The 27,135-nt window shown below is 43.0% G+C and overlaps 1 protein-coding gene across 1 annotated transcript in view; it reads left to right on the forward strand.

The window, feature by feature from the left end:
* Positions 1–27,135, forward strand: part of LOC136579155 (cadherin-19-like) — a 176,284-nt gene that overhangs the window by 89,530 nt on the left and 59,619 nt on the right. The window contains exon 5 of the mRNA XM_066579503.1: positions 18,016–18,180. Within this exon, the coding sequence (XP_066435600.1) occupies positions 18,016–18,180 (165 nt within the window). The remainder of the gene's footprint in view (positions 1–18,015; positions 18,181–27,135) is intronic.

Genomic DNA, 27,135 nt, shown 5'->3' on the forward strand with positions numbered 1-27,135 from the left:
GCCGCCAGCCCCATTGAGCGCATATAGAGAAGAGAACAGGAATTGCAGATCGCTGATATGTGCGATCTGCGATTTCTGTTCTATAATTTATCGGACGAGCGCATAAAAAGCGCTCACGTGTCCGATACCATTGCAAAGCAATGGTTTTATAAAATCGCCGGACGCATGCGCAAATCGCGGCAAAAAACGCCCGTGTGACTAAGGCCTTATAATACGGTATATGGACTTATAATACAGTATATAGAGACCAACTCTAATAGTTATATATATATATATGACTATTAGAGTATAATATAATATAAAATACACACTTATAATACAGTATATGAAATATTAGTTCCATCATAGATCAGCATACCAGAGAAATATATAGTGAAGTATGAGACATTCACACTTAAAACATTAATATTAGCATGCCAAGAACGATTTATCAAACTATTGACAAAACAGGACCTTTGAATACAAAATGTTCACAAGTTAGGATTTTGCAACAGCATCAGTGATTGAAAAAACTTGCCAGAAAATAAATATTCCTAAGCAGTATTGACCCACAGTATTTTTGTTTTCTTCAAAGATTTCAAAAGTTATACACAGATGTTAATATATGATAAGTTTAGTTTATGTATTACAATTAGAGATGAGCGAACCTACTCGTTTCGAGTAATTACTCGATCGAGCACCGCGATTTTTGAGTACTTCCGTACTCGGGTGAAAAGATTTGGGGGGCGCCGGGGGGCGGGGGGACGTGCAGCAGAGCAGGGGGTAGCAGCGGGGAAAAGGGGGGAGCCCTCTCTCTCTCCCTCTCCCCCCCACTCCCCACTGCAACCCCCCACTCACCCACGGCGCCCCCGAATCTTTTCGCCCGAGTACGGAAGTACTCGAAAATCGCGGTGCTCTGGCGAAAAAGGGGCGTGGTCGAGTAGGTTCGCTCATCTCTAATTACAATACTAATGATCTTTTCATATAGACTCAGAGTGGTATCTTATACCTCTAGATAACATTTATTCAATGTTAATCTTAAAATCTGTTTATACATTTACCTATATAATGTGATAGTAAGAAATGTTTAACATCTGAGATCTGAAAATATGGTTCAAGTGAGGACAATCTTTAAAGCTGGCTTGACCCACATATTGCAAAAATATGTAGTTTGCTAACAGTATGTTCGCTGTTTTTATTTTCTCTACTCAACTATGAATATAACTTATGGTATCAGTCCTCAGCTATATGTATTAGACATTAAACAGAATAGTTATTTTTCAACTTTGCAGTTATTTCTTTGCATGTTAACTCTAAGAAAATATTTTGATCCCAATTATTATTGGAGGACAATAAGAGTCTAATTATTACATGGCTACTCCAGCAAAAAAACATTTTTTTCTCATTCAAGTACCCCTCATTTGATTGCCTGTCACACTGTAGAGGTCGTTTATGCATTTTGCAGTCACTTCCATGGAATGCAGCCTCCTATCTAACATTTCTGGACATAATGTTGATGTTGAGATTTGTCCCTGTTTTTTCTTTCACTGTTCTGTGCTATAAATCCCATGCTACATCAGGACAACTATATATATATATATATATATATATATATATATATACACAGTATATATATATATATACACTCGGGGGCTAGTTACATAGTGAATGAAAAAATGTCACCGGAGTGGCTCTTAGAAGTCTCTAGAAGGTGAGTGAGGAGACTTATAAGGCCATCGTGCTCCTCTAGGAAATATGCAAATAGGTGTCTCCTCACACAACTTCTAGATACTCTTCCTAAGTAGAGATGATACCCTTTCCGACCCACATGATAGGCCTCTCACTAGCCACTCCAAGAACCTACTGCACACTGATGAGAAGCAAAACCCCCAAAACAGCTGTCTGTGTATAGATTTCTGGCTTTTGGTCAATTCCCAATCATTGCTATACAGACTTGTAAAAAGTGTCTGACATTGATTTGCAGTAATGCTGCCATCCGATAGGTGGTGCTGCAGAGGTATTGTTTCATCTTATTTATTTGCATATTTCCCAGAGGAGCAACATGGCCTTATAGGTCTCCTCACTCACCTCCTAGGTGCCTCCACACACACATTCAAGGTGCTCTCCTTAAGAAGAGATGATACCCATACTAATATCTGCAATATTTCAGTCACAGGCAACATCTTATGTCCTACTAGAGGAATACACCCATTGTCATAAAGATAAAGAGGGATAGGGTAATCAGAAAAAAACATCACCTTCACTCCACAGAGGGCAGACAAGGATGACTGGCCTTACATCGAGGTAGGATCTACTACATAATATCAGATGCATGCCAATAATGGCTTATTGTGCAGGGTATTGTAAAACCAAGCTCAATGCAAAACCTCTGTGAAAGCTCAAGGGATGGTATTAGAGAGTCAGTCTAATTTGATGCATCAAAGAATTCTGCATTTCCAGATGGAGAGATGTAGCATACCTCAGAGTCCTGGGGAGATGATAACTATACTGACCCTAATACATAGAATATTAATTCTATTCTAAACTTATAAATCTACCTGACGGACTCAAATTGGTCAAGTTGATACTAAGACTCAACGTGTTTCCTTAGTCTGGCAAGCAACTAAAACATCAGAAGCCAGATGGAAAATGTCACATCCCTAATCAATACAAGTTAGTCAGAATAACAAAACACTGCCTGGTCTTGGTGATCAACCAGCAGCTGCTCAGGTAATGCCAGTAAGCCTGCATACTCCTGGATTTAGAAGCTCATAGCCCTGCCCCTCAATCAAGGGGTTCTGCATTTTCCCCAGTCGGGAAACATGCGGTGAAGCTGGGCCATGGTTCACTTCCGTGTCACACACCGCAAATGCAGATACAAGCGCAGAGCCATCCAGCAGCTCTCTGAAGATCAGGAGACTGGCGGATCCTGGCATAAACGCTGCATTAGCCCTTTGGGGCAGGTAAAAAAAAGTGAAGAGACCATAGAAGACCAAAATCTCATAGGCCATGCAACATATTAAATAATGCAGCTAAGCAGGACAGATTGAAAACAGACCATAGACACAATTAAGTGAGTTCATGTACCTCGGAAGTGTTCAGCACACAGATGGGAGGGCACTTCCGGTCATCCTGAGGAGTATAGTGCTGGCAGCCTTGGTGATGAGGTCCTTGAAAAAACTCTGGCGGAGGCACAATATGCCACTCAGGACTAAGATTTGACATCTGCACTGAATGGAACAATGCTCTCGGTCGTGGTCATTCTTGATCGGCGCTACGGACCATCATTGCCCAAGCATGATAAAATAACTAACTAATACAATAACTTACCTTACCAGATGAAGATCCAAAAACACCAAGTGAGGTATTAGCAGAAGACTACCACAGTTAGCAGATAAACTGAAGGGCTCAAACATTTCTAATATAAGGTTCTCATAAATAAGTAATTCTACCTCTAATATAGTAAAAATACTTGGAGGGGGATTTTTTTCTAATTACCCTATCCCTCTTTTTCTGTGCATCAAGAGATGTATCCCCCTAGTAAGACATAAGATATTGCCTGGGACTGTAATATCGCAGTCACAGATGTTATCTTTTTTCTGTGTAATAATTGCTATATCTTTCTTAACTATCTGCTCAGTTCCTATTTTTAATATTTATTATTAAAGGTTATATTTTAGATTCTATTTGTTGAGTTGGATTTAGTGTAACTATAAGAATCTTGATTGCCTTCCTGTGAGTGACGTATTATCATGGAATAGCCTAGCAAAAATATCTAGCATATCTCATTTCTGCAAATAACTATTATATATAGCACAATTATACAGTTAGACTTAACATACTGTGCAACCAATACAGAATAAGGAAAAATATCAAGAATAAACATCTCTTCCATTGTCAGTTTTTTTTTAAATTTTCATTGAAATGCATTGCAAAGAGAAATGCTCAAGAGTATTCTGATTATACAATACAGCAAGTGAATTGTACAGCATTTGTTATTTCTTGGGTATAATGCTACAATAGATTATAGCATCATGAAAAATTCATGATACAGCAGTTAGAAATTCATCTTGTACCAGCACTGTAACATATTTGATTTATTGCAATGTGAGCAAAGTTTTAATTGGCAAAGTTGAAAGCAGTTCAATGATTGGAAGCTGATTGGGAGAATAAGAACAAATCATAAATTAATGTATAGGTTCACAATATACACTGTAGATGCTGATAAAAAGTAGATTACAATTAATTTGAATATATATTAAAGGAAGCCAAATGTGAAGTAGTATACCTAGAAAAATATTGTTCTCTGAATTAGTACACAATGTAACATCCTAACACAATGACCTTCAGCCTACAATCTGGTGTTATTGAATAGTGTAGGCTGTACATACAGAAATAAATATCTACATATCCCACATACTGTCCTTAAATACACTCTTTGTCAAAAAAATCAATCTCCTAGAAGGAGTTGTTGTTTTACTACAAAATTTGGCATGCAGTTAGATCTAAGGCCTTGTTCACACGAGCGTGGATTTGCAAAACCACGCATCCATGCACGTGTCAAAACACGTGTGAGCAACACTCCGTACCCATTGCTTTCAATGGGGCCGTGGCTGCTGCCAGGAGCGCCATTGAAAGCAATAGGATGCCAGCCACTCCTGCAGTGATTTTCGGGGAAGGGATTTAAATGTAAGCCCTTCCCTGAAAATCAACCCTAGGTGGTGTAAAAAAAAATACTCACCTGTCCGCCGTGCTGTCGGGACTCAGAGCATCTGGTCGTTTGGTCCCCGACATTGTAATGCAGCTCTTTCAGCAGGCAGGGATTTAAAATCCCCACCTCCTGAAAGGGCTGCGACTGATTGGCTGAGCCAATCACAGGGAGCGCTCAGCCATTCATTGAATGACAGCTGAGGGCTGCCTGTGATTCGTTACAGCGCTCAGCCAATCATTCAATGAAAGCAGAGCGCTGCCTGTGATTGGCTGAACGCTGTGACCAATCACAGGCAGCACTCAGCTGTCATTCAATGAATGGCTGAGCGCTGCCTGTGATTGATTGAGTGTTCAGCCAATCAGTTGCAACCCTTTCAGGAGGCGGGAATTTTAAATCCCCGCCTGCTGAAAGAGCTTCACTACAGTGATGGGGATCAAGCAGAAAAGACGTGTCTGAGCCCCAACAGCTGCTGAGAGGTGAGTATATATATTTTTTTATTTTTTACACAAGCTAGGGTTAATTTTCATGGAAGGGCTTTTATTTAAAGCCCTTCCACAAAAATCACTGCAGTGGATGCCGGCATCCCATTGAAATAAATGGGAGAGTTTTGCGATCCTCTGCCACAGCTGTCACAGCTGTGGCAGGGGATTCTTTACTCCCCCCAGGGAGACCCCTTGTCACTGAACTCTGTGACGATGCTCTCACAGTTTTCAGTGATGAGGGGACTCCCGCAGGGAATATTTACGCGCAGCACGGACATTCCTGGTGCACGCATATCCCATCTTTTTCAGGTGCGCATATTTACACGCCTGTAAAACATGGACACGTGAACACACCATAGGGAACGACTTGTTCTAATAGATGCATGTTTTTGCACGTACATAGGTATGTGCAAATACATGCTTGAATGAGGCCTAAGGCAGATATGCAAATTATGATAGTTGTGGCATGATTAGATGAATGGCCTTGCAACTTGAGGCACCTAAAAGTGCTTCCGCCATGGGCTACTTATGTGTAGTGGACCTCTTTATCCACTTGTATAGAGCTTGGTGACTACTAGACATCTCTACAGGACAATCAAAGATATTTTGCCCAGTTAACAGAGTTTCAGAGAGGGCGCATTACTGGAATACAAAAAGCTAGATAGTTGTATCCACGAATTGCTCGCCACTCAGGCCATTATGACCAGACTGTTAGGAAATGTTGGGACCAGTGGATACATGAGGGCATGCACACAAGGCGAACTGGCTCAGCACGTCCTCAACAGACCATCAGTAAAGATGATTGTCTAAAAGTCTGACAAGTATGTGCAGCCCAAACTGTTTCGTTGTCTAGCAAGGGTGTCATAAGAATGCCTCCACCACATTGTTACACTTTTGTGGCCAATAAGTTCATCACATTTATTGCTAATAGAAAATGTATAGGACCACCTAGGACATTGGCCTCGGAAGCTTATGAGTTTGCACAATCTAGAAGCTCAGTTACAGCAATTATAGACCGATATGCTACAGGATGCCATATGGAACCTATATGCCTCATACCATACCATACTTACCAGTATACTGATAGATATTACAAGGGCAGGTAAAAAAAACACCATATCCTTCAGCATGCAGACAGGCAGATTGAATCAGAAAGTAATGCCTCCGCAGTCACAACAACTTTATTAATGAACAGATCGAAACTAAAGTGACACAAATAGTACACAAAACTACTTTTCAAGATAAAACATTCAATACATTTATGCCGTCATTGAACCCAAGTATGAAATCCAGGCTGGAAAAATTGAGGAGTTTGCTTGTGTTTAGTTTGATTATGTGATGCTTATCAGAAAAGTCAATGAGAATAAAAGGCTGTCTGTCCCAAAACACTGCTGTCATCACCTTCTGTGTTTATCTGGTAGAATTGAATTTTTCTGGAGAATTACTGTGGCACCATTTCTTAGATTGAGCCTCACTGTCCAGGTCATATAGGTATGCCCATGTCTCCCGGGGACCACATTTTGGAAGAAATCCTGTTTCTCAGCTTCAAATGCATCCAGGAGCTCTAGTCAGACTTCTACCCACCTTCTCTGATTGTCATCTGCCAACTGCTTGGGAATCCACTTAGCTCAAACTTAGTCATATCCCAAGTTAGTAATCATTGGTTCTCATTGGTAACTGATGTTAACAGAGAGCCACTCTTTGGCTTATCTGCAATTTTGGTTTCTCCTGCTTCTTCCCCCAATTCCGCATATTGCTAATGTCTATTACAGTGCCCGAATAAACCTTCTTATCTGATTAGGAATTTCCTTGTGTGCACATCCTTCTTTTGCCAGAAATTGAATGACAGCTCTTTGTCAGATCCATGGTTCTAATCACTTAGGCCTCATTCACATGGGCAATTTTATGTGACTACTTAGCCACGATAAAACGTTGGGCGAACATCACGACCATGAGAAGCATTGGATTCCAATGCATTCATTCACATGAGCAATTTTCGGGTGTGGGAAAAAGTTGCACTGTCAAAACGTCAAATCGGCGACCATTTTCGGTCACCAATTTTTCACTCTGCATCAAAAGATGGATCTTGATCTATCTTCTACCGAAAAATGCTGGAAGCTCTTATAGATTCCTATAGGGACTGAAAAAAAGGGAAGGAGAGAGAGTTTACCTGTGTTCAGAAAAGAAGACAGCTGGCTCTATTTAAGCATTAGAAGTCATCCTGAGCATATCTGCAGACCAATGAAATTACGCGTTACAGCATACTTTTCATGCAATACACCCCTATGATTGGGTGAGAAAACACTAATTAATCTTGAGACTTGATCACGGCTATCCTCCACTGATGCGATTTTCGGATGGCGTAAAAATGCATCACCTGTGTGAATGAAGCCTTAGTCTGAAAAAAAAAACATACATTAGTAGAGTATGGACACCTATATAACACTGTTCATAGCCATTCACAGTCACTGGAATAGATAAAAAGTTACAGACACAGAGGCATTACTTTTTGATTCACCCTCGTACATGAAATATTTGCATAAACAGCAATAAAGGTCGTATGTTAGCCCGCGTTATAAATAATTTCCGCTATCTCATATATTATATTGACATTTAAAGATCACATCTGTTTAACAGATTATTATAATAAAGTGGATAAAAGTGTTGTTAAATCAAAAAACAGTTTTACAAAAAATTCGGTCGCATTTGGCCACATAGCCTGCTAGTTAGTGCTCATTTACTTGCACCTGATCTTATGATGTGCTTGAACTACCATAATTATAGTGATTCATGAGACTTATTTAGAGTATTCAAATTCCAAAGACAGCTCTCAAGAGGAGATGACTAAATAATGTTTGATTGGGAAGTAACACCCTTGTGCTACTTATTAAGGATTCTCTGACAAATGACTTTTGGGTGAAAGATCATGCCCCATATTAAAATTAAAAAAGAAGAATCTTAAAAAAAGAAAATTTGCCTACACAGTGCTCTTAATAGCAATTCATGCATTGTGCTTTGCTCACATAAAATACCTAATTGACACTTTATTTTTTAAATCTTAAATATAAAATCTCCACAAACTCCTAGTCGAAATCTGGCCTTAGGGATGAAGCCTTCATTAGAGAAGGACTTAAAGTTTGTCACCTATTTTGGGAAGTTGATGATCTGGTATGTGATAGAAAATGCCTTTTGGGGAATAAAGTACATGATACTGAACAATAGTTGTATCAAACAGCGCATACATAATGCCATGCCAATAACATGGTAAAAATAGACAAAGGAGGGGGTATGGCTTGGACTCAGCATGGGTGGCTAAGTGAAAGCCACATTCTGAGTGTTCCCATGATAACTTGGCTACTGCAACCATCCTAAACATAACCTGAGTCTAGATAATACCGTTACTGGCTCATGCCAGTGTCCTGTGGTCGATCCTTGCTGCCGTTGGTGCGGAAGAGCAGTGCTGCGACTCTAGAGCCAGAAAGCACTCTACAGAGCGGAAGCATCAGGTGGAGGTCCACCAGCTTACCATGTGGCCTTCATCTTGATTGCTTGAGGTGCGATGAACTGAGCACAGTATCAATGAGTGAAATGATTGCCTGGCACATTGGTGCAGACATCCTGTTCATTACATGTAGCTCTGCCATGTGGCTGGCTTAGCTACAGGGCTTCGTAAATGCCTATTTGTAGCTGCCAAAAGCTGTATTCAGGGAACAGACCACCTGCTGTTCCCTCATTACATTCCCTTTGATCTGTCGCGGGGCTAACAGCTGAGAACAGCTGAGACCATGCAATCATCTGTAATCAGCGCTCCCTGGGCAGAGCACAGCATGCGGTTCGTCTTATCAGCTGTTCTGATGAACGATGGATATCAGGCAGAATTAAAATTAATCATTCTGCAGAACAGTGAAAGATGGGCACATTTACACACAACGATAATTTTGAGCAATAGTTGTTGAGTCTTAATGGGCTTTTATAGCACTCTTGGACTGTGACTGAAAGATAAGAGCTCTAATTTCTCAATATTCAAATTCAATACATTAGTGCAGCTTGCTAGGAAAGCCATTGACAGGCTGCAATGCACATCACAACCACTGTTTAGCCACACAAATAAAGCATATACAGCTCCAGACAAAGCATCACAAAATCATGTGGAATTTATTCAGGGCACATGCAAAATCAATGAGATGACTGATGCATAAAATAGTTTTACTTTACATCTGTTATTCAGGTTTTTTAAAAATAGTTTTCAAAATTGTACAATTATTATAAACTGTTTTCATGTACATATAATTTGTAGGGATATGGGTTCACAATGCTACAAAAAGTAATATCTATAATACCAGAGTAGTATGCAGTACTGTAGGTAAGAGAAACAAGAAGCTAAGCATGTAATTTCATGTGCACGGTCTGCTTGTCACTATAATGTCAGAGACCGTAATAAGAAAACAATAAATGTCACACAAAACTCACATTCAGGAAAAAATAGTCATGAAAATATTCATAGATTGTAGTTTCCAGATTTCTGCCTATTTTACCAGACAATGAAATTTGATTGTTACCTAGTGTACTAGCCACTTATTATTCCATAGTGTAGTTACATTGGATAGTGTTTGCTATTTGAGCAATTAGGGGAAGTTTTGTATGTCTCCAATAATTTTTCCTATAAGTGATTCCATCATGGCTAGAAGGTCACGGTTGGGAGGTGGTTGAGATCTAGTGAGAGAATGACAGCAGCAGGTGACCATGTCATCTCATATCCCAAGATCTGTAGTTAGTTGTCTGATGCCTTCCAATAGTGGAGGTTAGAGATGAGCAGGCACGCTCGGATAACCCAGTTACTCAAGCGAGCCTCGAGTAACTGCATTCTTGTCCGAGTGTGCTAGGGGGCGATGAGGGATAGCAGGGGGCAGCGGGGGAGAGAGTGAGAGAGATCTCTCTTCTTCCCCCCCCCCCCCCCCCCGCTACCCACCGCCGCCCCCCCGCTCACCCCCGCCGGCCCCCAGAGCACGCTCGGACAAGAATGCAGTTACTCAAGGCTCACCCGAGTAACTGGGTTATCCGAGCGTGCTCGCTCATCTCTAGTGGAGGTATATTGTGTGCATGATGTAAGCCTTCTGCAACAAGTATTAGATGTATTAGGTTTGATTTTTGCATGGCTGGTGAGTGTAATGTTCTGTTCTGTCTATTCACTTAAAACCCCAGAAAGAGCCAATAAAGCAATGTTGCCTATTTTACATGAATTAGATTGTTTCCACATGGGCTACAAAATCGCGCGATTTGGTAGTAAAGTGACTGTGCTACAAAACACATATATATGAAGCCTATGGTTTCCAATGGGTTCTTTCATATGAGCTATGTTTTGTAGCCTGCGACATTGCTAGAATACAAAATCGCAGAATGATCAATACAGCCGCGATTTGCTGTTTTGTAGCCGATGTTCCCCTATGGAGCCTTCCTTTCTGTGGCATCACATCGCACGAAAACGCGGTTTTCGTGTTTTGCGATGCAACTTTTACGGTAGGCAGTCCTACTCAATTAATGAGGGCGGAGCACACTCTAGATCTCTTCCCACAGCTCGCCTACAGTTTGAGTGAAAGGGCAGTCGCTGATAGATGGTATACTACCTGTTTACACGGGCCTTGGTTTTTAGGTGAGCTGAAAACCAAATGACTCCAACAAGTGAGCAATTCTCACTCACTTACCCTGTTGACTCCACAGGAGACTGTCAGCCTGTTTAAAAGCACCTAAAGGGGTGAACTAGAAACACCTTTAACCCCTTCCCGCTCCATGACGTACCGGTACGTCATGGGAGCCTGGTACTTCACGCAAAATGACGTACCGGTACGTCATCGGGATAGCGCGAGATCATGACAGCGGAGATGCGCCCCCCGCTGTTAACCCCTTCCCTGCCGCGATCTAAGTATATCGCGGCAGGGAAAGAGTTCACAGAGGGATCGCGCTCCCTCTGTGTCTCCGGCCGGCTCTCGCGTTATCGCGAGAGCCCGGCCTGTCACCATGGCAACAGGACGCCAGACACTGGCGTCCTGTATTGCCTATGCCTATGATCGCTGTATAAGCGATAAGGCATGGCAGAGCAGTAGCTCTGCCATGCCTTATGACAGCGATCATAGGCACAGTGCTGCAAGTCCCTCAGAGGGACTCAAATAGTGGAAAAAAAGAAAAGAAAAATGTAAAAAAAAGAAAAATGTAAGAAAACCCCTTTTTATGCTTTTTCTAATATTAGCATAAAAAAAGGTAAAAAAAAATTAAAACCCCACATATTGGGTATTGATGCGTCCGTAACGACGTGTTCAAAAAGTTGAACATGCTTTTTATTTTGTACAACAAAAAGTGTTAAAAAAACGCTAAAAAACAGAGGCAAAATGCTAATTTTTAGCATTTTGCCTCACAAAAAATGCAATAAAAGTGATCAAAAAAGCCGTACATTCCCCAAAATGGTACCAATAAAAACTACAGCTCGTCTCGCAAAAAATAAGCCCTTATAGAGCTCTGTACATAGAGAAATAAAAAATTTACAGGACTTTGAATGCAGCTATAGAGAAAAAAATGTTTTCCAAAAAAAGGGTTTTTATTGCAAAAAAGTATAAAAACTAGAGATGAGCGAACGCGTTCGTCCGAGCTTGATATTCGTGCGAATATTAGGGTGTTCGGGATGTTCGTTATTCGTAACGAACACCATGCGGTGTTCTGGTAAATTAAACTTTCTTCCCTGAGACGTTAGCGCTTTTTTTTGGCCAATATAAAGACAGGGAAGGCATTACAACTTCCCCCTGCAACGTTTAAGCCCTATACCACCCCCCTGCTGTGAGTGGCTGGGGAGATAAGGTGTCACCCGAGTATTGAAATCTGCCCCTCCCGCTGCTCGCTATGGATGCATTCTATATGCGCTCAATGGGGCCAGCGGCAGCAGCGCTGACCCCATTGAGAACATATAGAAGACAAATCCTTCTTCTCTGGCACAGCTGTAACAGCTGTAGCAGAGAAGAACGATGTTTGCCCATTGAATTCAATGGAGCGGCAATACAGCATGTTCCACTGAATGCAATGGGCTGCCGGCGATCGCAGGATGAATGGTCGGAAAGGGGTTAAATATATAACCCCTTTCCTGCAATTCATCCAGAAATGTGTTACACTAAAAATATATACCGGCGTATAAGGCGACCGGGCGTATAAGACGACCCCCCAACTGTCACCTTATACGCCGGCAATACAGTGGAGCAAAGAATAAAAAGCATTACTTACGTTTTTAGATGATCTGCGGCGCTCCTGCAGGCTGTCACTCCCTCCTGGTCCACGGCAGAGTATTGCTTTCTCCACGAAAGACTTTAAATCCCTGCCTCCAGAAGCACATGTGCCTTCAGCCAATCACAGCCAATGACAATGATGTCATTGAATGGCTGTGATTGGCTGTGTTTCTGGAGGCGGGGATTTCAAGGCTTGAAATCCCCGCCTCCAGAAACACAGCCTATCACAGCCATTCAATGACATCATTGTCATTGGCTGTGATTGGCTGAAGGCACGTGTCTTCCTGGAGGCAGGGATTTAAAGCCTTTCATAGAGAAAGCTTGTCTGCCGTGGACCAGGAGGGAGTGACAGCCTGCAGGAGCACCGCAGATCATCTAAAAACGTAAGTAATGCTTTTTATTCTTTGCTCCACTGTATTGCCGGCGTATAAGGTGACAGTTGGGGGGTCGTCTTATACGCCCCGTCGCCTTATACGCCGGTATATATTTTTAGTGTAACACATTTCTGGATGAATTGCAGGAAAGGGGTTATATATTTAACCCCTTTCCGACCATTCATCCTGCGATCGCCGGCAGCCCATTGCATTCAGTGGAACATGCTGTATTGCCGCTCCATTGAATTCAATGGGCAAACATCGTTCTTCTCTGCTACAGCTGTTACAGCTGTGCCAGAGGAGGACGATCTTTATGCTGACAGTGGGGGGGGGGGGGCACTCTTGCCGCTATTGTGGCTTAATAGTGGGACCTGTGAACTTGAGATGCAGCCCACCATGTAGCCCCTCGCCTGCCCTATCCGTCACTGTGTCATTCCCATCACTTTCCTGAATTGCCCAGATTTTCACACATGAAAACCTTAGCGAGCATCGGCGAAATACAAAAATGTTCTGGTCGCCCATTGACTTCAATGGGGTTCGTTGTTCGAAACGAACCCTCGAGCATCACGGGAAGTTCGTTCCGAATAACGAACACCCGAACATTTTGGTGTTTGCTCATCTCTAATAAAAACCTAAAAAAATAACAATTTTGGTATCGTTGTAACCGTACCGACCCGCAGAAAAAATTTAGTGTGTCATGTATGCTGCATAATTAACGCTGTAAAAATATATATATATATATATATATATATATGTCAGAATTGATGCGTTTTCTCTCCCTGTTATCATAAAAAAATAATAAAAGTTTTACGATATTGTCTATGTACCCAAAAGTGGCACCGATAAAAACTACAGCTCGCCACGCAAAAAACAAGCCCTCATACGGCCGCGTCGACGGAAAAATAAAAAAGTTATGGCTTTTGAAAAATGGAGATGGAAAGATACCAAAAATCGCTTGGTCCTCAATGCCAAATAGGCCATGTCATTAAGAGGTTAAAGCCAAAAAATCTACATACAATATGGTGTTTATCACAATCATTTCTGATGGCAATCATTTAGCTATTTTCTCAACTCTATTTGCTTTCACTCTTTGTGCAGCTTTAAGAGCAAAGCAAAGTGGAGTTGAAAAAATAAATCATTTAGTAGACCTTTTGTATTGAGCAAGATGTTTTCTGAATTGTTTTATCTTGTGTATGGACTTGGTATTTAAAAGACTGAAAAAATCAATAATAGCATGAATACTGTATTTCAATGTGGACAGAATGAGACAAATGTCATATGAAATATAATGTTTCATCATACTGATCTTCATACTTATCTTTAAAGGGGTTGTCCCGCGCCGAAACGTTTTTCTTTTTTTTTCAATAGCCCCCCCGTTCGGCGCGAGACAAACCCGATGCAGGGATTAAAAAAAACAAACAGATAGTACTTACCCGAATCCCCGCGCTCCGGTGACTTCTTACTTACCTTGCGAAGATGGCCGCCGGGATCTTCACCCACGGTGGACCGCAGGTCTTCTGTGCATTCCATTGCCGATTCCAGCCTCCTGATTGGCTGGAATCGGCACACATGACGGGGCGGAGCTACGCGATGACGCGTAGAAGGGGGCGGAGCCAGAACTCCGCTGCTGCCGAGACCCAAGAGAAGGGAGAAGACGGGCTGCGCAAGCGCTTCTAATCGGGCGATTAGACGCTGAAAATTAGACGGCACCATGGAGACGGGGACGCTAGCAACGGAACAGGTAAGTGAATAACTTCTGTATGGCTCATAATTAATGCACAATGTACATTACAAAGTGCATTAATATGGCCATACAGAAGTGTATACCCCCACTTTGTTTCGCGGGACAACCCCTTTAAGGGTTTGTTCACATGACCGTGTTTGCGCAGGTATTTGTTAATGCAAAATCTGTGTGTGCTAAACACAGAGAATAAAACACATTCATTTCAATGGGTTTGTTCACATAAGCGCATTTTGCACAAAAATTGGACCTGCTCAATTTTTCTGTACTTTGCATAGCAAAAGTCCCATTGAAATCTATTGGAGGTGCAAAAATACACAAGGGGAAGGGAATGACACTGCCCAAAATGTGGGAAAAAGAACACATCTGGAGCTCAATAGGCTTAAATAGGCAATACATCCATGGAAGGGGTGTGTCACATGTGCGCATGAACTGGTCCTGCGTGCACAAAGTCAGCTGGCTTACTGGGGCTCCACTTGTCTTGGTACCTCTGTTCTATCGTAGACATCTCCTGATGGGAACGCTCGCCATGCCGGTCACTGACTGCCCTAAGATTTTCGGGGAAGAAGTCCAGGTGGGAGTTGAAGAAGTAAAGTTTTAAGAACATATTGCATCCCACAGCTTGGTATGATTTCACAAGATCACTCACTACATTACAATAGTTTTTATGACTTCAGATTTCCAAGAACAGAAGAGGAGACATTTGTGAATAACAGCCAGGCTGCATTTTGCAATGGATTTAACAGTTCCTGAAATTGTTCATCATCCATCACTCATCTAATTTGTGGCCCTATAAAAATTCCTTCTTTCAGTTTCACATCACTTACCTTGGGAAATTTAGATTTCAAATGCAGAAATGCTGCAGAATTTCCATCAATTGCTTTTACAAATTGTTTCATCAGTCCCAGCCTTATATGCAGTGGAGACAAATACACTTTTCCAGGATTCACTAAAGGTACATTTTTTGTCCAGGAATAAGAGATGCACGTTTAGACCATTGTTTTTGACTATAGTGAGACTTTCCATCCCTGCTGTCCCATTCACATAAGAAACAGCAGAATTTAGTGACCCAAGTTGCATTCCAAGCAATAAAGCAATGACCTTCAAGTCTCCACAGATATTCCAGTTTCATATTTCCGTATGTCTCTTTGATATCAGCAGCATACACTACTGGTATTAATGGGAATTGGTTACTATTATGCAAAAGAACAGTCTTTAAACTAATTTTTAATGAGTCTACGAACAATTGCCACTCATCTGCACGGTGCTGATCTCCAAAGGCCTCCATAAGAGGACAAACATTACTACAAAAAACTATGCCTTTTTCAGAAAACTAGTTTAAAATCACTCTTGCATCTAGGATATCTGCATATTTGTACGTGTTTGTGGAGAAATTTCCATCCTTTGAGCCTGGAACTTAAGGTTTCATTTACACCACAAAGATGATCGCTCAAAAGATAGCTTTTGAATAATCATTTTGTATAAACTACTAATTGGTACTTATGCCTATTAGTACCAATTAGTAGCATGTGAGCCGCCAGGAGCTGTATTCAGGGAACAGACCTCCTGCTGTTCTCTGATTACTTTCCCTTTGTTCTGCCGCGGGGCTGACAGCTGAGACAATGCAATCAGCTGTACTCTGAGCTCCCCAGGCAGAACATAGCATGCGGTCCTGCTTATCAGCTGTTCTGTCAAAGGATGAATTTCATGCTGAACTGTGATCCATTGTTCGGCAGAAAAGTGAAAGATGGGCACATTTACATGCAACAATTATCTCTCAAAAGATGACTTCTGAGCTAATTTTGAGCAATCTGTTGTGTTTAATTGGGCCTTTAGAAGTTCTGATTGCTGTTTAGACAAGATTAAATCCTAGATAAGATCAATAAGATCTTCTTGAGATAAGATGAGAGGTTGTGATGAACAACTTCTCAACTTGCTGTATGTTTCCTCTTCAGTGTAAGTGAGGTCAGAGCTGTTACTTATGGTCACAAAATCTGGATACTTTGGTACAGAATACTCTTTACTATGTAAGACAGACCTAATTACAGATTGCAAATTGGGATAATTAACTGTAGATTTTGTTTTAGATGTGATTCTTTTAATGTTAGTTAGGTAAAATAGCAATCTGTTAAATGGTCCTTTGGTTCCCTCTAAATCATCAGAATAGCAAATGGCATATGATGTGAACCGTTTTTCAAATCAGTAAGAATCCCAACACGTGATAAACAGCATATATGTGGGGCCCAGTTCTTATCAGTATCACCAACTTTACACAAACAAAATATTCCTGTCAATCATCATCGAAAGGTAAACCGTATTTCATGCTGACCTACATAAGTACATAAGTACTGAAGAACCCACGGTTGTGGGGGAAACGCGTTGGGTGATATAATATACTTAGTTATCGCACTTGTCAAAGCTGTATCATCAAGATGACATTTGCGTAACCAATCGTGTCATATTTCAGATCAATTAGTCATTTGTGTAGACCAACAATACGTAATAGCTGAATACACCACCTCTATTCAGCGTACTTGGTCTCTATTTCTTGAATTAAGTGGCATCGATTTAATTTAATATATGTGTGTTTGTTCTTCCTCTTTTTTAATCAATTGTAATAAAAGGTATTTTTTAAGATTATTAGTAGAGATGAGTGAACGTGCTCGGCCCTGCCCCTTTTTCGCCCAAATACCGCGATTTCCGAGTACTTCCGTACTCGGGCGAAAAAATTCGGGGGGCGCCGTGGCGGCACGGGGGGTAGCAGTGGGGAGTGAGGGGGAGAGGGAGAGAGAGAGGGCTCCCCTCTGTTCCCCGCTGCTACCCCCCGCACCCCCACGCCTCTCCCTGCCCCCCGGCGCCCCCGAATCTTTTCACCCGAGTACTGAAGTACTCGAAAATGGCGGTACTCGGGTGCGTAAGTACTCGAAACGAGTACGTTCGCTCATCTCTAATTATTAGTTGAAGGGGTCCACGTAGTAAATTCTTCAGTTCTTATCAGTATCACCAACTTTACACAAACAAAATATTCCTGTCAATCATCATCAAAAAGTAAACCGTATTTCATGCTGACCTACATAAGTACTAATTTTATAAACCTTCAAAAGTGTTTCACAAAAAAACCCTGCCTGATAGAAAAAATTCTAACAGCATCTTTGAATCCAGGTGAAATACGCTTAGAATTACCATTAAATATTCTTGTGAAAGAAATCATGTTGACCAGCCTCATTATTCCAAAGTGTACAACGTGAAATGTTTCTAAAAAGGGGATTTTATATTCAAATGTATTTGCTTTTTGCGTTTTTTTTTATCTGCAAACTTCAAAGTAGTATTTTATATCCGTTTATGGTACTAACTGCTAGAAACTAAGGGTGAGGTTATTATTTCAATGTCAAGAATGTAGAATGTTTCTCAGATGCATTATTAATAATGTATTAATCTTTGTTTTGATGTTTGTTTTAACTAGGAATAATTCGTGTTGCTTCCCAAATTGACAGAGAAACTAAAGATCAATATCAAGTAATAGTACAAGTCAAAGATATGATTGGTGATGCAGGTGCACTCTCGTCAACAACAACTGTAAAAATTAATGTGTTGGACGTCAATGACAACGCCCCGAAATTTTCACTAAGTAAGAAAAATTTTGCTTTTTATGCTTATTGTTTAGGATTTTTCCAATACTATAGCATTAGGGATGAGCAAGCATACTCGCTAAGGTAAACTACTTAAGCAAGTAGTGCCTTATTCGAGTACCTACCCGGTCGTCTCTAAGGCCTCATGTCCACGGGGAAAATCAGATCCGCTGCAGATTCTACATGTAGAATCTGCAGCGGGTCCCTCCTGCCCCGCGGACATGAGCGCTGAAAATAGGAATAAATGAGAATAAACTCACCTCCCATCCGCTCCGTTTCTTCTCTTCGCGCGGCGTCATCTTCTCTGCGTCGCGGCCGGATCTTCTTTCTTCGGCTCGGCGGATGCGCATGATGACGTCGGTGACGTGCCCCGCGTATGCGCCGTCCCGAAGAAAAAAGATCCGGCCGCGACGGAGAGAAGATGGCGCCGCGCGAAGAGAAGAAACGGAGCGTGTGAGTAAATCCCGATTTTTGTCTCCCGCGGATCCGGACGGCTTCCATAGGCTTCAATAGAAGCCCGCGGGAGCCGTCCCCGCGGGAGACCCGCATGAAAATGGAGCATGGTCCAGATTTTTTCATGCTCCATTTTTTTTTAAATCCTTTTTATTGACCATCCGCGGGTATTTATCTACCCCGCGGGTGGTCAATGCATCCCTATGGGGTGCGGATCCGCGGGCAGGAGAAGAGTTAAAATCCGCTGCGGATTTTAATTCTTATTTTGCCCGTGGACATGAGCCCTAAAGATTCGGCTGCCGGCGCGGGTGACAGGTGAGTTGCGGGAGTGAGCAGGGGGGAGCGGGGGGGAAAGAGTGAGAGAGAGATCTCCCCTCCGTTCCTCCCCGCTCTCCCCCGCCGGCAGCCGAATCTTTAGAGACGAGCGGGTAGGTACTCGCATAAGGCACTACTCGCTCGAGTAGGTTGCCTTAGCGACTATGCTCGCTCATCTCTATGTAGCATATCATCTTGAACAAAGGGTTGTCTGGCAATGGAATTAGTATTCTCTAATGAGCAGGTTCTAGCAGTTTGACAATGGCTTTTGAAATATGCCATACCGCTGTAAATGTCTGTAATACTAAAGATTTTTTTAAGAGAAAATTACTGGCAAAATTCTGCATCTAAATCTGCGTTTAGACATGCAGATTTTGTACGGATTTCTGCAGCAGCAAATTACGCTGTGTGTTATGGAATAATTCTGACCCATATGAAAGGTCTCTAATAGACACTGAAAATGTACACATGCGATGTGTGGTCTGCGTGAAAGTGGCCTTATTCTTGATATCCTCCACGGACTCCTTTTGTTTGCTAGGTGTTTACATGGGGTCCTTGAAGACAGGATCCTAGTCTAACACTTTCCCTATATAAGCAGCTCCTTCCCTAAACTCTGCATAATATACTGCAGACTGAGAATACTATAGCTGAAATGGCCTGCACAGCCCGAGATGAAAAAACAGTAATGCACACTATGAAGAGAAGCCCTAAGAAGGACTGTTGGGGTTCTTGATGACAGGATCCTACTCTAACACTTTCCCTATATCAGCAGCAGCACTTTCCCTAACCTCTGCAAGCATGTGTCTGAGGCGAGCCGCGGGCGGGACCACTTTAAGTACTCGGCGGTCACCTGATCGGCCCAGCCACTCACTACTGTGGGGTGGGATAGGGCTGGCACGTCACAGCAGGAAGTGGTAATGCCTTCCCCGCATGTCTATTGGCTAGAAAATGGCGCTAAACATGCGGGGAAGGAAATGCAATTGACTCGAGTACCACGTGGTGTTCGACTCGAGTAACGAGCATCTCGAGTACCCTAATACTCAAACGAGCATCAAGCTTGAACGAGTGTGCTCGCTCATCTCTACTCAACACCATTGCATGTAAAAATGCATACGTTTGGCAGTTTTTCAAATTTATACAGATTCAGCAAACAATAACTTGACATTTTACACAGTACAGTAACTCAACTACAATATACTACAATGCTGCAGTCATATTGACAGTTGCCACATCTGTATACATTGTATTTTGCATGCTATTTCACACACAAAGCATTTTTAGGATGTATTTCCCTGCTGTCTATGCAGCAAAAAATTCAATGTGTTTTTCTTTTGTGGTGTTCTTTTCACTTGTTGTGTTTTTGTAATTTCAACAAAATTAGTCCCCTCCAGCTTGACTGACTGCCTTCAAGTGCTGTGAAAACTATGATATGCTGAGAAAATCAGAAACTCATATACAGCATCTCCATGCACATACGTAGCACTTGGCGAGATCTCGCACAGATGGAGAGATCTAATTTAAAGACATGCAGGATTGTTAGAAGATAGAGTACAGCATTGACAGCACTTGTTCGCCCACCAGAACTGAGTCACATAGATGTATGGACAAAGTGGGCAACACTAGTAACACCAGGGGGCACTATCCATAATATTATAGGTGAATATATTTGCTACAAAACATCGCTTTCATAGGTGTTAACGGCCAAATTGCTTACTTTATTGTATTCAACAAAATGAACTATAAAAGCCATGGTCATACTATTTTCTTAAAGGGACAAATCAAATATTTTTTTTAGTTCCAATTCCATATTATGTGGGACTCACGGAGGCAGAGGAATACCGGGAAAGACAAGTCTTTTTTTTGGAAATATTCACTGAACGTATTCCTAAAACGTAACTTTTATTAAATAATATTTAAAACAACTCCGGGTGCCTCACTGACATGACGTGACATAGACAAACATACATATACAAAAACAGCTCTATATTGAGCTAATGATAAAAAATGTTAGGAGAGAAACCCCATATGAGTGAATAGCTCATATAACAGGAGGAAGGCACCCACACGTAAAAATAGTATATGCTGGTGCAAACCAACAATAGTATGGGGCTACTGACCGGACCTGCAATGGAGCAATTCCTAGATATAACAAATCCCAAAAGAGAAAATCTTGGACAAGTGCCAAAACTAAACTGGATAAGTTGATACACGAATATAATTTAATTCGTATTTGGTTCTCAGTTCAACGCGTTTCTGTCAGAGGACTGACTTCCTCAGGAACCTACTATCGTGGATAAGTTACACTAAGAATGGGTACAATGACCCTAACTGATATGAAAGAACGAAGCTGCCGTGATTTAGCGTCAGGCGGATGCAACGGTACCACAAGGCCCGATGAAGGAACGAAGCGGACCGTGCACCCCACTCTCACACTCCTTGAAAGTGGACAGTTACCACCAAGACCAGTCGCCTGAAAGCACAGACAGTGCAGACAGACGGTGACCCGGAATAAGTGGTACGCAGCTAATGTAAAAGAACAAAGCTGCCGTAATTTGGCGTGAAAACCATGCAACGATACCACAAGGCCTGATGACAGTGCTATACGGGCCCTTGGATCGTGCACCCCTCTTAAAAAATAGAGGGTGAGCGATCACCACCATTAATGCTCGCCTTAAAGCGCCAAAAGAGCAAACAGATGGTCGCCCAAAAATAGGGGTTTGCCAGAGAGCCTTAAATGAAGCCGAGAAGTAGATACTTAAAACCAATCTATTCTGGATTAGCAAGATTCTATGCTGTTAATAGTAGGGCAACAAATAGAGTAGGAGTGAGAGAGCAATGCAGCAGCACCTCCAGTCTACCATCCAGACATTTTATTTACCATAATGATCAGGAAAAATGGACTCGAATCCAGCTTTAACGTGGTCTCTAATTTTTAAAAACTCGTCAGGTACCCCCCTTGGCTGTCCTATGACGTCAATGTACACGTGTAGGTCAAAACTACCACCAGGAGCCTCTCTTCTCACTCTAGTGTACTGTTACAATACTAGTAGTGTGCACAGGTACGCGCGGCGTGGGACTCCCTGATCTTCACCCACACCAATGTCCCTCCTGGAGATAGCCCTGAAGGTGGACAGGTCCAGGCCGCCAACACTGACCCTACACTACCTAGTGACAAGACTGGAAGGAACCGCCGTACCTATGCAGAAACAAGGGTAGACCAACATGACAAGAAAACCACAAAACATAGAGTTGGATCGAGATAAAGTAACTATTGGGGGTAACCTCATTATCCTCAATGCCGTCTGACAGGATGTGGAGGAGCAAAAGGGATTTACTAAGGCACACTCACCTGTCCAATTACCTTCCAGGCGGTTCCTCCACCTCATGTCTCCACAAAGCCAGTAAACGTCTACTAAGGACTGGACCTGATTCTACTTCCATTCCCCTCCTATCGTACCATAGAAAGAACAATACCCGTTAGTGAGTTCCTCAAAAATCTCCCTCCACCCTGCCCATTTGTCTGGCAGGTGTAGTTTCCAGGGTAGTCAGTAATACTCTCTCTGGTGCAAAACACTTAAGTAGTTATAGAGTATTCCTTCTTCCACTTCTCCCTTTTTAGCATGCCACTAAGTCTCTCCACCTTTCCACTACTCTAAGGATGGTAGAGTGTGTAAAAGGCCAGGGATACACCCAGAGCAGACATGATGTCACATTATTTTACCTATGAAGTGTGTACCTTCGTTTAACTCATTCACTTCCGGTACCCTGTATCTGCAGATTACCTCATTCATGAGCTTCTGTGTGGTTACCTGCTCATTTACCTTAGTATCAGGGTGGGCCTCCAACCTGAAAAAGACTCCAGCAACAACAAGCACATATTCATATTCCCCAACAGGTGTGAGCAGAATGTGGTCAAATTGTCATTCTCTGAAATAGGTAGAGTGGTCCAGGCAAGTGTTATATGGCCACCTTACTTCTGTCCTGACTCGCATATGGCAAAGATCATGCAAACTGGACAAATGATGCAGCAGCTACAGAGAACCCAGGTGTCGCCCATTCTCGTTCAGTGTCGATGTCATTGCTGCTTTTGATTCTGTGTACCAGTTGGGCCATCATGGGGGACAGGGACCTCTGTAGGCAAGTTCTGCTGACTGTTCGCCATACGCCGTCCTGTTCTGTTGCTCCCATCTTTTAGCCCATTTTGCTTTCCTTCCTCGTTGGCTTGTAACTGTAAAGTCCTTGGCATATCAATGTCCAAAGTTTTATCAATGTCCAAAGTTTTGTCAATGTCCAAAGTTTTGTCAATGTCCAAAGTTTTATCAATGTCCAAAGTTTTTGCCACTGACTCATGCTGTCAGTATCTTTTCTTCTTTCTTCCACGGCTTGAGGGTCGCTGCCTTTGCTGTGCTGTCGGCGAGGGTGTCGTCTCTCGCTTCTCCATTGTAGGAATCGGTGTGAGCTTTCCATTGCCAGGTAGTAGTAGTAGTAGTAGGGCCTCCATGAGACTCTGCACCGCTGCACCATTCTTAATTGGCTGTCCTACTGAGATAAGAAGCTGTCTGGCCTTCCATATTGGGCCGTAATCATGAGCTATGCCAAATGCATACCGGGAGTCAGTGTAAATGTTTGTCGTCTTACCTTCTGCCACTCTACACGCCTCAGTGAGGGCCTTTAGTTCCGCTTTTTGTGCTGCGACATACGGAGGCATTCTGCTTTTAGGACATCTTGTTGTGTGACCACTGCATATCTGGTTCGTAGTCATCAATCCTCACTCTGGTACCATCTACAAAAGAAAACTCAAAATATGCATTATTAACAGTGGGTTCTAATAACAGTTTTTTTTAATCAGAATCTTGTTGCAAAGAATTTAAAAGTTAAAAAAATAGCTGATCTGCCATAATCAGATCACCTATGCCTCCCCTCCCCCGTTTGAACCGGAATGCCCGATTAAAAGAAAAGTAGCCGGGTTCAAGGTAGTACAACATCGGAAAGAAATATTGGGGGAGGCATGGAAAGAGCACATTGTAGCCAGATCTAATAGGCCAGGGATAAGTGCCAATACCAACTTAGAAGATTTTTCAACCATTGCCTGTACTGCTGCCACCGCACAAACACAAGAGGGAGCTCCTCGAGTCACTGGATCCAATCTCATGGAGTAGTATCCCAGTGGCCGTGGTTGTCCTCCTGTGTCAATACTGTCGTATGGGCGGCAGTATGAAACAAGGCCCAGAAAGGTGCGGAATTTGGCAACGGATGTAGGTACAGGTATGGCCTGGACAGCAGCCTTTTGTTCCTCTGTCAGATGTCTATTTCCCTGGCTAAACAATGATCCAGGAGAACAACCATTCTTGCAGAACTGGAGTTTGTCTTTGGAGGCCTCCAGGCCTTACAGCCATCTTCTGCAAGGGAAATTAACAGTGAAATTGTGGCCGGTCAGCAGTTTTTCCAAAATCATCAGCACACAGCACCTAACATGCGTGGCTGACCCTTCACCCTTTTTTTTCTAAGGGGATACTGTTTGACTTCTGACACCATATTATCATGGTGGATACATTCAGTTTCCCTATGTCTGTCTTGTAGTTGGCCCATAATTTGTCAGGAACAGTGGGAAGCTGAGTTTCCGCAGCGGCTATCAGGCCAAACACATAAGCCAGCTCCACCAAAAGAGCAGTTTAATTTACAAATTTTGTTATTTTTTTTTTAAATTACACCTGAGGTCCCAACCCGTACCGATCCATCTGACGCCATTATGATGGATGCAGATAGGGTTTGTAAAATATCAGTGCAAATAACAGAGACATGCCTTCCATCTGGGCAGCCTTATTTAAAATGTGATATTCTTTAAGAGAATTCCTTATTCATTTAATTTGATCCTGCCTGCAATGTCCCATCAAATTTGAGACAGGAGAAAAAAACAAAACTTTTCCAGGCTATCTATGATTCTCACCCCCTCCTTATACAAGAGAGGGATGACCCATTATGTATTCTTGCATCATCTAGCTCCACCCCTCTGAATTTGGCTTATCACTTGCTTCCTCATTTTCTCATTCAACGTTTGCAGTCCTCGGATACACATCACAACCAAATAAAGTCTTATGCATCACACAATTTACATTTTACAAATTACGGGTCAATCTGCCCCGTCCCTCCTGTGGATACCAGGCCTTATCGTTACCTGATTTTAATTTATTCATTTTTATACTGTCTGCTAATTTATCTACCCTGGGACTGCAGTACCAATGCTTCTCCCAGTGACTTCCTCTTTTTAAAATCTCTCCCTCCCGTGACAGCCCCTCCCTTCTCTAACACAGAATGTAAGAGACAGATAGACAGGATTATAAGGGAAAATGTGGCTAATTTACTTTTACAACAGTTTTGTCCCAGACTTGTTCCTGGTCATTCCCTAGGCCACATGTGTCAAACACAAGGCCCGCGGGCCGAATCCGGCCCGCTGCCTTGTGTTATGTGGCCCGCGGCGTGCCGACGGCCGCACACCACTGTAGTGATTACCAGCTGGGGTGCCGCAGCTCCCCGCTGGTAATCACACTGACAGCGCTGATCCCTTCTCCCCTGAGTCCCCTGCTCTTCAGTTCCGCAGGAGAGGACTCAGGGAGGAAGCGTGCCGTGCTGCTCACTGATGTCAGTGCACACCCGGACGCATATGAACTTTTTCCACAAGACTTCTGCACTTGTCAGCAGGCTGATTTGGCTGATTCCCCAAACAACCAATCAGGTTGCTGGAATTGCTCAATAGTGCACAAGTCTTGTGGAAAAAGTTCATATGCCACCCGGGCTCAGCACGATCCGAGGAGGAACGGCGCTGACAGCAAGGAGGAGGTAAGCATATGGCTGGGGAAGGGGGAAGTTAATATTGCTGCTGGGGGGTGAGGGTTAATATTGTTGTTGCTGGGAGGAGGTTAATAATTCTGATTGCTGCCGGGGCTGAGGGAGTTAATATTGCTGGTGTGTTGGGGGGGGGTGTTAATATTGTTGCTGGTAGGGCACATGTGTCAAACACAAGGCCCGCGGGCCGAATCCGGCCCGCTGCCTTGTGTTATGTGGCCCACGGCGTGCCGAGTAGTGATTACCAGCTGGGGTGCCGCAGCTCCCCGCTGGTAATCACACTGACAGCGCTGATCCCTTCTCCCCCGAGTCCCCTGCTCTTCAGTTCCGCAGGAGAGGACTCAGGGAGGAAGCGTGCCGTGCTGCTCACTGATGTCAGTGCACACCCGGACGCATATGAACTTTTTCCACAAGACTTCTGCACTTGTCAGCAATTCCAGCAATCTGATTGGGGAATCAGCCAACCCAGAGAACCAAACAACCAATCAGGTTGCTGGAATTGCTCAATAGTGCAGAAGTCTTGTGGGAAAAGTTCATATGCCACCCGGGCTCAGCACGATCCGAGGAGGAACGGTGCTGACAGCAAGGAGGAGGTAAGCATATGGCTGGGGAAGGGGGAAGTTAATATTGCTGCTGGGGGGTGAGGGTTAATATTGCTGTTGCTGGGAGAAGGTTAATAATGCTGATTGCTGCCGGGGCTGAGGGAGTTAATATTGCTGGTGTGTTGGGGGGGGGGGGGTTAAATTGTTGCTGGCAGGGGGTTGATATTGCTGCGGGGGTCGGGTGGGGTGGTAATATTGCTGGTGGGGGTTAATATTGCTGCTGGGAGGGGGTTAATATTGTTGCTGGCAGGGGGTTAATATTGCTGCCGGGTTGGGAAGGGGAGGGGGGGGGGGGTGTTAATATTGCTGCTGGGTGGGTGGGGGTTAATACTGTTGCTGGGAGGGGGTTAATATTGGTGCAGGGGGGAGGGGTTAATATTGCTGGTGGGGGTTAATGTTGCTGTGTGGGGGGGGGTTAATATTGTTGCTGAGAGTGGGTAATATTGCTGCTGGGAGGGGGTAATATTACTGTAGGGGTCGCTATTACTACTGGGGCCACTGTGGGGATCGCTATTACTAACTGGTCTACTGTGGGGGTCAATATTTTTACTAGAGCAACTATGAGAGTCACTATTATTACTGCGACCACTATAGGGGTCACTATTTTTACTGAGGCCACTATGAGAGTCACTATTACTACTGCGACTACTATGGGGGTCACTATTAGGGCTCATTCACACGGGCGTAATTGCATTTCGGTCGCACAAATACGCTACGTATTTGCGCAATTGAAAATCGCTT

The sequence above is a fragment of the Eleutherodactylus coqui genome, chromosome 9 (assembly GCF_035609145.1).
Source record: "Eleutherodactylus coqui strain aEleCoq1 chromosome 9, aEleCoq1.hap1, whole genome shotgun sequence".
Taxonomy (NCBI): domain Eukaryota; kingdom Metazoa; phylum Chordata; class Amphibia; order Anura; family Eleutherodactylidae; genus Eleutherodactylus; species Eleutherodactylus coqui.